This window comes from Thunnus thynnus, chromosome 9 (assembly GCF_963924715.1).
Source record: "Thunnus thynnus chromosome 9, fThuThy2.1, whole genome shotgun sequence".
NCBI lineage: Eukaryota > Metazoa > Chordata > Actinopteri > Scombriformes > Scombridae > Thunnus > Thunnus thynnus.
In genome coordinates, this window is record NC_089525.1 from 17,758,093 (window position 1) to 17,773,257 (window position 15,165).

At 39.4% G+C, this 15,165-nt stretch overlaps 2 protein-coding genes and 1 pseudogene across 2 annotated transcripts; all 3 read left to right on the top strand.

Annotated features, from left to right (window-relative positions):
* The first annotated feature begins 245 nt into the window (after positions 1-245).
* On the top strand, positions 246-5,227 carry LOC137189466 (selenoprotein H-like). Its single transcript, XM_067599355.1, has 5 exons — positions 246-362; positions 748-868; positions 1,422-1,564; positions 2,901-3,020; positions 4,980-5,227. The coding sequence occupies exons 1-4, from the start codon at positions 347-349 to the stop codon at positions 3,005-3,007; spliced, it is 387 nt and encodes a 128-aa protein (XP_067455456.1). The 5' UTR covers positions 246-346; the 3' UTR covers positions 3,008-3,020; positions 4,980-5,227.
* Positions 5,228-5,291: 64 nt separating this feature from the next.
* On the top strand, positions 5,292-10,008 carry LOC137189467 (selenoprotein H-like; annotated as a pseudogene).
* Positions 10,009-10,367: 359 nt separating this feature from the next.
* Positions 10,368-14,312, top strand: clp1 (cleavage factor polyribonucleotide kinase subunit 1). Its single transcript, XM_067599356.1, has 6 exons — positions 10,368-10,477; positions 11,499-11,773; positions 11,894-12,001; positions 12,132-12,251; positions 12,888-13,025; positions 13,154-14,312. The coding sequence occupies exons 2-6, from the start codon at positions 11,501-11,503 to the stop codon at positions 13,838-13,840; spliced, it is 1,326 nt and encodes a 441-aa protein (XP_067455457.1). The 5' UTR covers positions 10,368-10,477; positions 11,499-11,500; the 3' UTR covers positions 13,841-14,312.
* The last annotated feature ends 853 nt before the right edge of the window (positions 14,313-15,165 follow it).

Below are 15,165 nucleotides of genomic sequence, written 5' to 3' on the forward strand. Positions count from 1 at the left end.
AAACATCTGTTTCTTGACAATTAAATGTAAGGAAACCCGTTAAATCGGCGTCAATGGATCAGAGGGAGACTTTTTTTTCCCAGGATGGGGAAGTCATGACCCGCCCTACTCTGTCTCTGATTGGCTAGTACCGGTTGCCTTCGTTGGTTGGGTTGGTTAGTTTTAGGAAAAATATCAGGATAAGCCAATCAGAGGCAGAGTACGGCGGGTCATGACTTCACAATCCTAGGAAAAATACTATCTCTCAGAGGGAACCAATAATAGTTTAGTCCACCGTATCCAACCCCCCTTCGGTCAAATATATTGGTACAGTCGACCTGCGCGCCAAAGTTTTGTAATAACAGCAATGGCGTCCAAAGCAGGTAAGTGTGTTGTTGATGTGCATGCTTCTGCAAATTTTAACTAATGCAACGGCGTTATATAGCTAATTTAAAGACGATGTAGACTGTCTTATATGTTATACTGCTTGTTACAAAAGTTGTCATTTCGTGTTTTGGCCAGGCTTTCTTTTATGGGCAGCTAGCTTGCATCAACGTTAGCTTCATGGCTAAAGTGGAGCAAATCACCCTCATTTAAGTCATTAAAGACTTAACGTAACTACTTGTGACCTGGTTTCATTCACAGGAAGTGTTTAACCTGTGTAGGCTTTGCCGCGTCACTCTTTCGTCTAATATGACATACTCCAACATTTCCTTTAATTAGTCGGTGTTTAAAAACCAGTGTTATGAAAACTAACGTGTTGTTCAGGTCGTCGAGGGACGAAGCGTAAAGCGGAGGCTCCGCTAGAGGAGGAGAAACCAGCCGTGGAGGAGGAGAAGGAGGAGAGAGGAGAGGGGGAGGACGGGCAAAGAGTGGTCATTGAACACTGGTAGGTATATCACAACATAATCGACAACCTTTATCTTAATCTACAAACTAGTTCTTAACAATACTGTCCACTGTGTAGTGTACCAGTTAAAACTTGCAGTGAGGTGCGCTCTACTGCACGTGGTGTCCTGAACAACGTTAGGCAGCAGATAAGTAAAACAACTTGTTAAAGAAGCAGCAGCATTTAACAATGATGGATAGGTAGTATAAACTTTATTCTATTAGCTGATGTTTCTTCTACAACATCAGACCTTGAAGCTCATAGAATAAAGTCTTCACCTGCATATCTGTAGCTCTTAAGTGCCTTTTCAAGTTGTTTTCTGCCCATAGTTCTATAATTATAGTTGTCAAATAAATTGAAGACAAAATTTCCCTCTAAAATGTATTGAAGTAGAAGCATAAAACGAAAACACTCATGTTAAACACAAGTATCTCAAAGTTGTACTAGTACTTGATTAAATATGCAGAGTTACTTTATCATATGCAGCAACAGTCTTCATGAATAACTTGCACACAGATGTCCACCCTAATGGCCAATGTGTTATTTCTGGCAGCAAGAGCTGACGAGTGTATGGGCGTAATGCTGAGGAGGTGAAATCTGCACTCCTGGCTGCACGCCCCGGACTGACTGTGGTCCTCAACCCTGAGAAACCCCGGAGGAACAGCTTTGAGATCACTCTGCTGGATGGAGGCAAAGGTGAGGAGAAGGGAAAAGGGGAAATCCAAGAATAGCTCAGACATTTCTCCAAGGGAAGACCGTCATTCTGAGCCAAGTGTCACTACTTCTGTTTTTGACTTCTACCTATTTGAGGCTGCTATTTAAAGGTTACAAAATTACATTTACAACCTTTTCTTGTCATGCAGATATTTTAGTTTTATTTCTGAGGTTATGATAGATTTAGCTTTTGAAATGGATAGTGATGGAGGTTAATGGAAATTCGTTAGGTGTTCAAAGCATTGAAAATTTTCCTTGTTTTCTATCTTCAGTTTAAAATAGTTCCCATTAGAACTGTTTATAGGACTGTGATTTATACAGAGTAACTGGGACATTGTTAGTAGAAGGATGTGCATTATTTCAAGAGCAAAGGTCTATACTGAGGTGCTGAACTGAGCACAGCAGGCAACAGGTGTGGGACCAGGTTCACTGTATGGCAGTTGGTTTGTTGTAATTGTATTAACTATATATGAATATGTTTGCTTGATCTTGAGGAGGGGCCCAATGTGAAAATCTAGGACCTTCATTTGTCCAGCTGATATTACAGTTACGTTGTGCTCCTTCTTTAATTAGTTTATGTCGAATCAAATCACCACACAGCAAACCTGGGGCCAGGATGCATGCTACTGTACACAATGTACAAAGAGGGGCAGGAGCAGTGGTTTGCGGGGGCCCAGCAGCTAATTTTTGGGCCCCCTATCATGTTAAAATGGCCACGTGTGTGTGTGTGTGTGTGTATATATACTGGCGTGTTTTGTGAACTTTAGAGCCAGAACTGAATTAAACACATTTTTCAACCATACGACGGAGTTTTATTTTATCTTCAAGTAGAAAAATGTTTACATGCGCTGGAAGCCCGATGTGTTAACTTAAGAAGTCAAATTTGGCAAAAACTTGAACTTGGCCAGAGTTGATGTTTCGTCTGCCACATTAAACCCTGCTTGAAACATCGACAGGAGGCTAATGTTTACCAACACCGCAGAATAACCACCAGAGAGTCGGAAGTTTGCACTGAGAACGAGCGCAGCCCCCTGTCAAATGCAGCATAATGTGTCTGCTGTGTCTATTATGTTCATACTGTATGTATGATGATTATATTGCTCTAAGTTAAGAGGTTGGTGCACAAGTTGCTGTTCACTTTTTAACCACGTTTTTATTTGAGTATCAGAGTCAACTGTCTTGAAATTTCTTGATTTTTTTTTTTTATTATTTTTTTTTCCTTCAATCCTCCAGAAACTTTTTGAACAGAAGTATTACTGCTTATCTTTTATCTTGTTCCCACAAATGACACATTCTTCCTCACGTCTCATGTCCACAGAAACATCTCTGTGGACTGGAATAAAGAAGGGTCCACCTCGTAAACTGAAGTTCCCTCAACCGGATGTTGTAGTTGCTGCTCTGCAGGAGGCTCTGAAGTCAGAGTAGACGCACGGTGAAGGTTTGTCATCTCAAAACTGTCTGACAGAGTATTGGCTAATTTTGACAGGTTATTAAATTTTTTCTGTCTAGGTCTTAAAAAGCATTAAATTAGTTTTTTTTTTTTGTTTTTTTTTTTTTCATTTTTTTAAAAAGTGCAGCAACCAAGCAGGTAGCTCCGGTGCCTACCTTTATTCTCTCTAATGACCAGCAGGGGGCGACTCCACTGGTTGCAATAAGAAGTCCAATTATATAGAAGTATGAGAAAATGAAGCTACTTCTCACTTGATTTATTACCTCAGTAAACAGTTTCCTAATGAGTTGATGGTCTCAATCGCTAGTTTCAAGTCTTCTTCAATACAGCATGATGTTCAATTCGTAAATTATGCCTCTATTTAGAGTAAAATGGATGATAATGCAGGGTATGCTGTAGGATGTTGCTAACTTATTAACAAGTCGCTACCACGGCGGTATGTAACGTGTTGTAGTTGGACCCTTGGGGATTCCTCCTGAGCTCCACGCTCTCATCTAAATAAGGTCACTTCTCATCGCTTCTGGCTCCAAAAAAAACCAAGATGGCGACGTTTTTTTTTACATAGTCTATGGCAGCAACCCCGTGAAAGTATGAAGGAATATAGATATCGATATATTTTTCTTGGCTGCCTGGTTTGTTGACAAGAACTAACTTTGGTTTCTAAAAAAAAAGAAAAAAGAACCAGTTACAATTTCTGTAGCCACTGCAATGAAATACACATTTGAAATTGTATCCGCTATTACACAGAAGGTCTTAAAAGATGGCTTCATAGAGTTGGGCTCATAATTATAATATAATAATCTGTAAGCAGTTGATACTGGGTCCGCTGTCCCCTCAGTGCTTTTTTCCCCAGAGCCATGTGTTATGACATAAACTTGGATTTCCTTAGATGACTTGCCATTTTGTGAGTCATCAGGCCAGGGGGCAACATTACTGCTCGTTAGTTGGGCTTCAAACACACTGCCTACCTTCAGCCAATAGACTGTATAAATAACAGTTTTGGTATTTTCAGTGGAAATATTCAGGGGTTGTAGTCCAAAACTTCAATAAGATGAAATCAACTGTAAATACAGCTTAAAGTAGGCTTATATAGCTCTTCAAATTGACAACTTGCACATTTAACTGAATTTTATGTAATGCTTATGAGTTGAGTTTCAAGTAATCAAAGTGAAATCATTTTTATACTTCTGAGTCAAAATAGTTTTACCTCCATACTTGTAGAAAAGGTTAAACTGCTGATGTTTGAGACGGATGGCTTCATAGGTAATCAAAGATAATCTGTGTCTTAAAACAACAGTCAGGTGTCCATATGAACACTGAAAGAGGTTTTCCTCACTGTAATCATGCTGCTGTTCATGATGGCTCTTAAAAGATCCCCTTAAAACTCACTTTCATTGTAAGTGATGGGGACCAAAAGCTACAGTGTGTCTACACAGTCATGTAGTGCAAAAATGGATTTAAAAGTTGATGTGAAGCTTATATGAGGCTTCAGCAGTCTGAGTTAGTCATATCAAGTGGATATCTGCCACATTTATAGTCTTTTTAGCATCAAATTCCCTCTTTGTGTTTCCCTGTTGAGCTGCGGTTGAAGTATAGTAACAAAAAGAGGAACTTTGGCACTAAAAAGATATTAACATTGAAAGAGTTCTACTTGATTTGACTAATTTGGATGGCTGAAGCTTCATATTAGCCTAAGATAAACTTTTAAATACATTTTTGCACAGAGGGAGGCTTGTGGATTGTTACTACAGCAAGAAAAACTTATATCAATGTTCATTTAGACATCTGATTGTTGTTTTAAAACAACATCTGACATTCATGCCAATAAAGCTTATTGAACTGACTTGAAAAATTGTGAACCCGTCCTCCAAGCGCTCTACTAACAGTGGTGTGTTAGGACTGATAATAGTGTAGAGTTTAACATTACATTTCTTGTCTTTCATGCAGCTGAGCATTCAGGAGATGTGGCCCACGGACGCAGAATGATGAGGAGTGACTAAACTGGATGTCTCTCCTCTGATGATCCAAGCTCCGTCAGCTCACATCTTCTGGATACATGGTGACACCTGGTGGAGCGTCTCTGATCCAACACATTCCTCAAATCCATAGTCCTGCTGCTTTTTCCCCAGTTTCTGAACGGTTTATTGTGCTTTTATATCTCTCTTTGGTAAATAAAGTTTTTTGTGTTTTCTTAATTATTTTGTGCCTGTTGGTTTGTGTTTTCTGGCTTAAGATAAGCAGTCATTTGTATATCTTTAGTTTCTGGAATTGTGGATGTTTACAGCAGAGCCACATGTTAACCCCCCTTCAGTTAAATATATTGGTACAGTCGACCTGCGCGCCAAAGTTTTGTAACAACAGCAATGGCGTCCAAAGCAGGTAGGTGTATCGTTGATGTGCATGCTTCTGCAAATTTTAACAAATGCAACGGCGTAATTTAGCTAATTTAGAGACGATTTAGGCTGTCTCATGTGTTATACTGCTTGTTACAAAAGTTGTCATTTCATGTTTTGGCCAGGCTTTCTTTTATGGGCAGCTAGCTTGCATCAACGGTAGCTTCATGGCTAAAGTTGGAGCAAATCACCCTCATTTAAGTCATTAAAGACTTAACGTAACTACTTGTGACCTGGTTTCATTCACAGGAAGTGTTTAACCTGTGTAGGCTTTGCCGCGTCACTCCATCTAATATTACATACTCCAACATTTCCTTCAATTAGTCGGTGTTTAAAAACCAGTGTTATGAAAACTAACGTGTTCAGGTCGTCGAGGGACGAAGCGCAAAGCGGAGGCTCCGCTAGAGGAGAAACCAGCCGAGAAGGAGGAGAGAGGAGAGGGGGAGGACGGGCAAAGAGTGGTCATTGAACACTGGTAGGTATATCACAACATAATCAATAACCTTTATTTCAGTAAAAGTAGAAGTGCCTCAACGTAATAATAATCCATTACAAGACCTGCATTCAAAACATTATTAGAATGTAAACAAAATATCAAGTATCAAAAGTAATCAATCATAATCAGTATCAATTACGCATTAAAGCCCCATTTATTTGAGTATTATAAATCCTCATGTATTCACTTTTCATTGATACAAAACACAGGAAAAAGAGCAAATCCTCACATCAGAGAAGCTGGAACCAGAGACTGATTGGTGGTTTTGACTGGAAAATGACTAAAAATGGATAATTGATCAAAACAGTTAATCATTTTGATTCATTTTCATTCGAGTTGTGGCTTTCACAGAGAAAGCTGACTGCCCAACAACTTGTTAAAGAAGGAGCATCATTTAACAATGAGTTGATGTTTCCTCTACAATGTCAGACCTTGAAGCTCATGGAATAACATCTACACCTGCATATTAGTAGCTCTTAAGTGTTTTTTCAAGTTATTATAGTTGTTTTCTGCTTATACTTCTTAACTATAGTTGTCAAATAAATCAAAGACAATATTTCCCTCTACAATGTATTGAAGTAGAAGCATAAAACGAAAATACTCATGTTAAACTCAAGTATCTCAAAGTTGTACTCAAGTTGTACTAGTACTTGATTAAATATGCAGAGTTACTTTATCATATGCAGCAACAGTTTTAATGAATAACTCGCACACAGATGTCCACCCTAATGGTCGATGTGTTATTTCTGGCAGCAAGAGCTGACGAGTGTATAGGCGTCATGCCGAGGAGGTGAAATCTGCACTCCTGGCTGCACGCCCCGGACTGACTGTGGTCCTCAACCCTGAGAAACCTCGTAAGAAAAGCTTCGATATCACTCTGCTGGATGGAGGCAAAGGTGAGGAGAAGGGAGAGGTGGAAATCCAAGAATAGCTCAGACATTTCTCCAAGGGAAGACCGTCATTCTGAGCCAAGTGTCACTACTTCTGTTTTTGACTTCTACCTATTTGAGGCTGCTATTAAAGGTTACAAAATTACATTAACAACCTTTTCTTGTCATGCAGATATTTTAGTTTTATTTCTGAGGTTATGATAGATTCAGCTTTTGAAATGGATAGTGATGGAGGTTAATGGAAATTCGTTAGGTGTTCAGAGCATTGAAAAAGTCTATCACCAAACAATTTCCCTAACCGAAAACCTCAGTTACTCAGAAAAATCACAGGCATTGCTTTGAAAAGTTTTCCTTGTTTTCTATCTTCAGTTTAAATAAATAACCACCAGAGAGTCGAAAGTTTGCACTGAGAACGAGCGCAGCCCCCTGTCAAATTCAGCATAATGTGTCGCCTGTGTCTATTATAATCATACTGTATGTATGATGATTATATTGCTCTAAGTTAAGAGGTTGGTGCACAAGTTGCTGTTCACTTTTTAACCACGTTTTTATTTGAATATCAGAGTCAACTGTCTTGAAATTTGTTAATTTTACTTCAATCCTCCAGAAACTTTTTAAACAGAAGTATTAGGCCGTATTCAGACCAAGTCAGGTGGTGCAGAGAAAACACCAGTCCTCCCATTCATTTGAATGGAGGTAGTGCGTTTCGGCTGCAGCTGTTTTTGCCGCTGCAGCACCGCACCGGACCACAGCTGGAAAGTTGGAGAAACGCAACATGACGTCACTGCGGCTGAAGGCTGCGGTGGCCAATCACAGCTGGAGATCAGACTGATCAGAGTAGTAAACTCTGCCATGAGGGAGCACAAAGATGTTACAAGGATGAGGGGAGTACATTTATATTCATATGATAACGTTAAAAATAAAGTTAGACTTTGCCGTCAGCTTCTCGACTCATTTTAAAAAAGACGAGAGAAAAAGAGAGAGAGAGAGCAGCTGTGGCCGAGTGAGCTAGAGAGTGAACGAAGAGAGGGAGCGCTGGTAATGAGAAAGCCGGTGAATCAGATCAATAGAATGTTATTTTGTGATTGTTTCACAGCGGTTACGTTCTAGAGCACAAATAAATACGCCCACAACCCCCCACACACCTCCGCTCGACCCTGCGGCTGAACACCACACCGCCTGATTTGGTCTGAATACGGCCTTACTGCTTATCTTTTATCTTTTGTTCCCACAAATGACACATTCTTCCTCACGTCTCATGTCCACAGAAACATCTCTGTGGACTGGAATAAAATTGGGTCCGCCTGCTAGGCTGAAGTTCCCTCAACCAGATGTTGTAGTTGCTGCTCTACAGGAGGCTCTGAAGGCGGAGTAGACACACGGTGAAGGTTTGTCATCTCAAAACTGTTTGACAGAGTTTGGAAAATAATGTCACACTAAATATTTTATTAGCTGTAATAAATAAAAACGATACGAGTCAAATGAAGCTTGAGACTTAACAGAGTACATTACTTTCAGAATTTCTCCTTTCAAAGTTCCTTCTTAGTTTCAAACGAGGGAACCAAACATGGATTTAATAATACTATTTTTTGGTTGTTAAAATCCAGGTGCTGCTGAGCTCCTGTTTGAAAGTCACAGTCCAAAAAGTTATTTAGGTTGTTGCGTTATTTGTTAAAACAGGGTTCCTGCAGATCCTTGAAAAGTCTCAGATTACATTTTCAGAATTTAAAATGTCTTAAAAAGTCTGATTTTTAATTATTGTAGGTCTTAAATTTTGAAGTGATGCCTAGTTGAATCTCCCCACAGGATTCACTTATTTAAATATGGTTTGATCTTTGGTCGTGACTCAGTCCAGCTCTTTCTTTTCTTTTTCTGGTAATGTTTTGATTGGTTCTACACAGACCACCTGCTCTCACCAAGGTAACAGGATTAAAGAAGTACACAAAACAGTTAGCCAGGGGGTTCAGAGAAGACGCAAAGTCCTCTGTTATATCTGATAGTTGCTGGAATCTGGATAATGTTATTATCGCAGAGCTGCAACAGCCAACATGAAGGAGAGGAGCAGACTTTTAATTTGGTGTTTACAGATTTAATGGACTGTTAAAGTGGATGAAAAGTAGAAAACTGTATGTTCAGAACTTTTGGGAGAGATAACGTGTGTCTCAATGGGGAGAATTAAGTATAACCTGCTCTGTGAGTGTGAGAACGACCACAACAGCCTTTTTGTTTAACACAATGTTGTCAATTCCAAGCAAATTGTAATTAAATTTTAATTGAAAATGCTTTTTAACAGAGTTTTATCTAATGTTAACGTAACAGTGAGACACAGTTCTTTGCATATGCCATTCATTTCATTACTTTATAAAATTTTACGGATGATTGTTATATGGAGATACAAAATATCCCTGTTAATGTTATCAAATTGATTTCAAACATAAAGCTCAGCACTAATGTACATTTGTTTTGCTGTGGAAAGGGTATTACATTTTCTCTGTCAAGGTCTTAAAAAGCATTAAATTTGATTTTAAAAAAGTGCAGCAACCAAGCAGGAAGCTCTGGTGCCTTAAACCTGTATTCTCTCTGATGACCAACAGGGGGCGACTCCACTGGAAGTCCAATTGTATAGAAGTCTATGAGAAAATGACCCTACTTCTCACTTGATTACATTCTTTTAAGCAAATTCCCTCTTTGTGTTTCCCTGTTGAGCTGCGGTGGAAGTATAGTAACAAAAAGAGGAACTTTTATTTTTATTACAGCAAGAAAAACTTATATCAATGTTCATTTAGGCACCTGATTGTTGTTTTAAAACATCTGACATTCATGCCAATAAAGCTTATTGATCTGACTTGAAAAATTGTGAACCCGTCCTCCAAGCGCTCTACTAACAGTGGTGTGTTAGGACTGATAATAGTGTAGAGTTTAACAGTACATTTCTTGTCTTTCATGCAGCTGAGCATTTAGGAGATGTGGCCCACGGACGCAAAATGATGAGGAGTGACTAAACTGGATGTCTCTCCTCTGATGATCCGAGCTCCGTCAGCTCACATCTTCTGGATACATGGTGACACCTGGTGGAGCGTCTCTGATCCAACACATTCCTCAAATGCATAGTCCTGCTGCTTTTTCCCCAGTTTCTGAACGGTTTATGGTGCTTTTATATCTCTCTTTGGTAAATAAAGTTTTTTGTGGTTTCTTAATTATTTTGTGCCTGTTGGTTTGTGTTTTCTGGCTTAAGATAAGCAGTCATTTGTATATCTTTAGTTTCTGGAATTGTGGATGTTTAGTGCAGAGCCACAATATCCAAAAAGATGTTTTTCTGTGTTAGTTTGGAGCGATACAACCATTTAAAAATGTATTCAAATAACTTAAACAACTAATACGAATAAAAAAGGCTCCATAGAGAGATGACAGATGCTTTTTACTCTCTTTATGCGATTAAAGTCATCATAGTTATATTCAAATCACAAAAAATGTTTTCAAATGTACTTTCACTATCAAAAGTAACGGTGGTTGATAACCAACGTTAGCTCCAGCTTTGAGCACAACTGGTTGCCAAGCACTGGTTGCTAAGGACGTGACCTCATCTCTACGCGACTCGTACAGCCGCGGTTCTTCACGAGTGGGGGAACTTATTTTTTATACTACAATAAGGACTGAAATTAGTTCGTAAGTACTAGATATCAAAATAAGCAACGGATAAAAAGTCGTGTGACGTTTAGGCGGTAGTTTATTGACATATAGAGAGATTGTAGGTCGTCGCTTTGCGTTTTAACACTGAAATTAGTAATGCTAATAAAAGTTAGCGTCGGCTAGCTAACGCTAGCTGCTGAATTCGCCTTTATGCTATGAAATTGTTCTCTCACAGTGTGTCATTGTCGATAAGTAATCCTCTTCTGAAACTTGCCCAACACTGGAAGCAATTTTAACTCAAATACAGCTCACGCTCCCAAGTCTAGACTTTCTCTGATTATTAATTAGCATAATTGGCTTTAACTGCTTGTTTAAATTAATGTCAGTAACGCTCTGAGTTGAGCTCTCAGTCCTTATGATGTAAATTAGCGTTAAATAGTTTTGGCTCTGGTATGACAAACCTTAAGTAAGACATTTTAGAACATAGGGGCTCCGTTTTGACGAGCATTTGTCTATATTGACATTTTATACAGTCAGTGTATCTGAATACTTCAGAAAGGAATGTATTAAAACAGCTGCAACGATAATCTTTTAGTCGATTGACAAAAAATTACTCGCCAACTTTTATACTATGATAATTGAATAATTGTGTTAGTCATTTTTTAAGCAAAAATGCCAAACTTTTGCTGGTTCAAACTTCTTAAATGTGAAGATTTTATGGTTGTCTGTCTTCTGTGATGGTAAACTGAACGACATTTGAAGACATCAAATTGGCCTGTAGGGAAATATAAAGGGCATTTTTCACCATTTTATGACATTTTATAGACAAAACAACCAATCAATTAAAAGAAGAAATGTTAAGGAGAGTAATCAATAATGAAGTTAGTTGCAGTTCTACATTAAAACAAAATGTACAGTCTTTAGTGTCAGCTCTTAAAAGTACAGCAGTATTTGAAATATTGTGACAATGGCTGTTGTTTTTATAGTATTGCATCTAAACTTCATTTTGAAATGCTGCTATTGCCATCTAGTTTGAACACAGACATTATCATTTCAGTCATGGCAACAGAGGGTGCAGAAAAGACGAGCGAGGATGCTCCAGTACCTGGAAAAGTCAGCACTAGGTTTGATCTGGAGAAGGAGACTGAACTACGGTTTGAGGTGGAGGCAGGAGAGGCTGCAGAACAAGTTGAGCTGGAGCTCCTCACAGGAATGGCTGAGGTCTTTGGCTCAGAGCTGAACCGCAACAAGAAGTACACATTTGGACCAGGCTCCAAGATTGCAGTTTTCACCTGGCAAGGCTGCAGTGTGAATCTTTATGGGAAGCCAGAGGTGAGCACCTGCAGGAGGGTCTATACAAGTGTGTGAACGTTGATTCAACTCACTCTGTGTGTCTTTGTGTGTTTGAAATTTGATGATGCTCAAATAAACAGCTTCTTTCCATTACCACAGGTGTCTTACGTGTCCAAGGATACTCCCATGCTGCTCTACTTGAACACACACGCTGCCCTGGAACAGATGAGAAAACAGGCAGAGCGGGACAATGAGAGGGGGCCGAGGGTAGGTTTGAATATCTATGCATGAGTGAGTAGTCAAAAACGAAGAACTGTTGTTTTCAGGGGCGTTTCTAAGTACATTTGTAGGATCCCAGGAAATTTACATTGACATTGAATAACAAACCCTCTCTCAGGTGATGGTGGTGGGACCTACTGATGTGGGGAAGTCGACCGTGTGCCGGCTGCTTCTGAGCTATGCTGTGAGAGTGGGCAGGAGGCCCACACTGGTGGAACTGGATGTCGGGCAGAGTGGGGTAAGACAATAAACATGGATCCATGCTGAAATGTGTGGAAACAGGCTGATACTTTAACTGTTGCACCATGCAGGCATGATTATCTTGAATTCAGAACACAGCATACACAAACATCTGTTTTGTAGAACAGACAATTTGCTTCTCTTCTTGGTCAAGAAAGAAATTTGCACCATTAAGAGCAAAGCCATAAATGTCTGTTCATCTCAGTCACACCTATAATACATTTTGAAAAACATATTTTGAATCCATCCTGTTTTAATGGTAGCAAAAGTAGAGAGGTGAATGTTGTGGCATCATGTTACGGGCATGAGATGATGTGCTTTGAAGTCATCGCCATAATTGTTGATTGACAAAGACAGTTACCTGTATTGTACACAATCTCTTACCATGAATATTTGATATTGGAATGAAAGTGTTGAAAAACATTAATTTGAGTGCCATTTGTCCATTAAGTGGATAGCACAATCCTGAGTTCCAAACAGAGTAGTTACTCATGCCTTTGTTATACCTTTAAGGCTCAATGTAATCATTCATAAAATAATTGCAGTGCATCCTGATCAACCTCTGCTCTTGAGGTGAGTAGTGAAATCTCAAACTTTATCAATATTAAATGTAAGGATCATCCTGTACCTTCAGGTGTCTGTACCTGGGACAGTGTCGGCACTGTGCATTGAGCGTCCAGCAGACGTGGAGGAGGGTTTCTCAGTCCAGGCTCCTCTGGTCTACCACTTTGGCTCAACTACACCAGGGACCAACATCAAACTGTACAATAAGGTGAGAAAAGAATGATACCGAATATTTGATAATACAACAGTATGAAGCTAAAAAACATTTATCCTGCCTGGTGATGAGATGTTGATTTTCTCTGCCTACTTCAACTCTTCCCCTCTAATGATGTGTAGCTGACATCATGCCTGGCCGAGGTGTTTTCCCAGCGCTGTGAGGTGAACAGGAAGGCCAGCGTGGGCGGCTGTATCATCAATACCTGTGGCTGGGTGAAGGGCTCTGGATACCAGGCTCTGGTCCACTGTGCATCTGCCTTTGAGGTGGATGTGGTGCTGGTGCTGGACCATGAGAGGCTCTACAATGAACTAAAAAGGGACCTCCCGCACTTTGTCCGGGTTGTGCTCTTACCCAAGTCTGGGGGGGTGGTGGAGCGCTCCAAGGAGTGCCGGCGGGACACTCGGGATGAGAAGATCCGAGAGTACTTCTACGGCTTCCGTGGATTGTCCTTCTACCCTTTCTCCTACGAAGTGCGTTTCTCTGATGTCCGCATCTACAAGATTGGGGCACCATCCATCCCAGACTCGTGTCTGCCACTGGGAATGTCTCAGGATGACACACAGCTGAAGCTTGTGCCCGTGACGCCAGGGAGAGACCTCACATATCATGTGCTGAGCGTGAGCAGTGCAGAGGACGGAGAGGAAGGCGCTAGAAAGGGTATAGTGGAGAGTCCTGTGTGCGGCTTTATTGTGGTGACTAATGTGGACACACAAGCACAGGTGATGAAAGTGCTGTCCCCGGCACCCAGACCACTGCCCCGACACACTCTGCTTATCATGGACATCCGTTTCATGGACATGAGATGAAGAAACATTTCAGGGAAGAGGACTGGGTCGCACAAGAACTGGGCAAGGAGGAGTTCTGTTGAAAAGAGTTTAGTGTCAGGGGAAACGAGTTTGTTTTCTTGTTTGTGCTTTGTAAATTCTCAGAGGGGATTTAAGTATCAAAGTTGGTGTAAATTATTCTCCAGTTTTATAAACCACAATGTACAGACATTTGTGACAAGAACTGTTTTATCAGTACAGGAATTATTTTTCTTGATAATCTGTTTTATAAACATTGTTCTTTTCTTGGGTAATAAATTTTTAAGAACGTAAAATATTGTGTGTTAATTGTACTCTCTGCCATGGTCGGTATATTTTTGGTATCAGGTCAATTGCATCAATATAAACAGTGTATATGGTGGCTTTGGAAAGTATTCAGACCCCTTCGTGTTCTGCACACTTTTTAATACATTTTTTGCAAATGTAATAAAAATCAAAAATAGAAATCTCTCAATTATATGTAAGTGTGTGTGTGTGTATATATATATGTATATATATATATATATATATATATATATATATATATATACACACATATATATATATATATATATATACTTGCATATAATTGAGAGATTTCTATTTTTGATTTTTATCTGAATACTTATATGTAAATATATATATATATATATATATATACTTACATATAAGTATTCAGATCCTTTGCTATGGCACAAATTGAGCTCAGGTGCATCATGTTTGCTTTGCTTATCCATGACTTATCTCTAAAACTTGTTTGGAGTCCATCTATGACAGATGAAATTGATTAGACATGATATAGAAAGGCACACACCTGTCTACAGTAATCGATTGGTTGCAAAACTATATATGTATGTGTGTGTGTGTGTATACTTATTTATAACTTTATCAAGATTTGGAAAAGTCAGTAAGTAGAACAAAGTTGTTCTTAAATATGTGTGTATCCTGCCTTCATGAATGTGTACTGTACATCCTATAGAGTTCAACCCGTCTAATTGGATAAAACTGGGGCAAAAGACACTAAACTGTTGGCTATATCCCAACAGACATACCAGTATGGCAGTAACTGTTTAGGACTACAATAAGAGCTCATTTGTTTGTTCTGTCAACACCTGGCGGCTCAAACTGGAGCTCATTGTTCAATATTCTTCAGGCCTACATGCTGTTGTAATGTTTTATATTGTTGGATGTGGATATTTGGCTAAATATGACAGCAACATGAACGATATAGGGCACAAGTTGTTAACATGCAGAAACAATCAGTCCTATTGACGCAACATACTGTGTGTGTCACCATCTTAAATGCAATTACTCAGCATAACGCACAG

Excerpts from the sequence above, each read along its gene's own strand:
- clp1 (XM_067599356.1), top strand. The coding sequence starts at position 11,501 with ATGGCAACAGAGGGTGCAGAAAAGACGAGCGAGGATGCTCCAGTACCT. Across the intron at positions 11,774-11,893 it reads ATCTTTATGGGAAGCCAGAG|GTGTCTTACGTGTCCAAGGA; the intron begins GTGAGCACCTGC and ends CCATTACCACAG. Across the intron at positions 13,026-13,153 it reads ACATCAAACTGTACAATAAG|CTGACATCATGCCTGGCCGA; the intron begins GTGAGAAAAGAA and ends AATGATGTGTAG.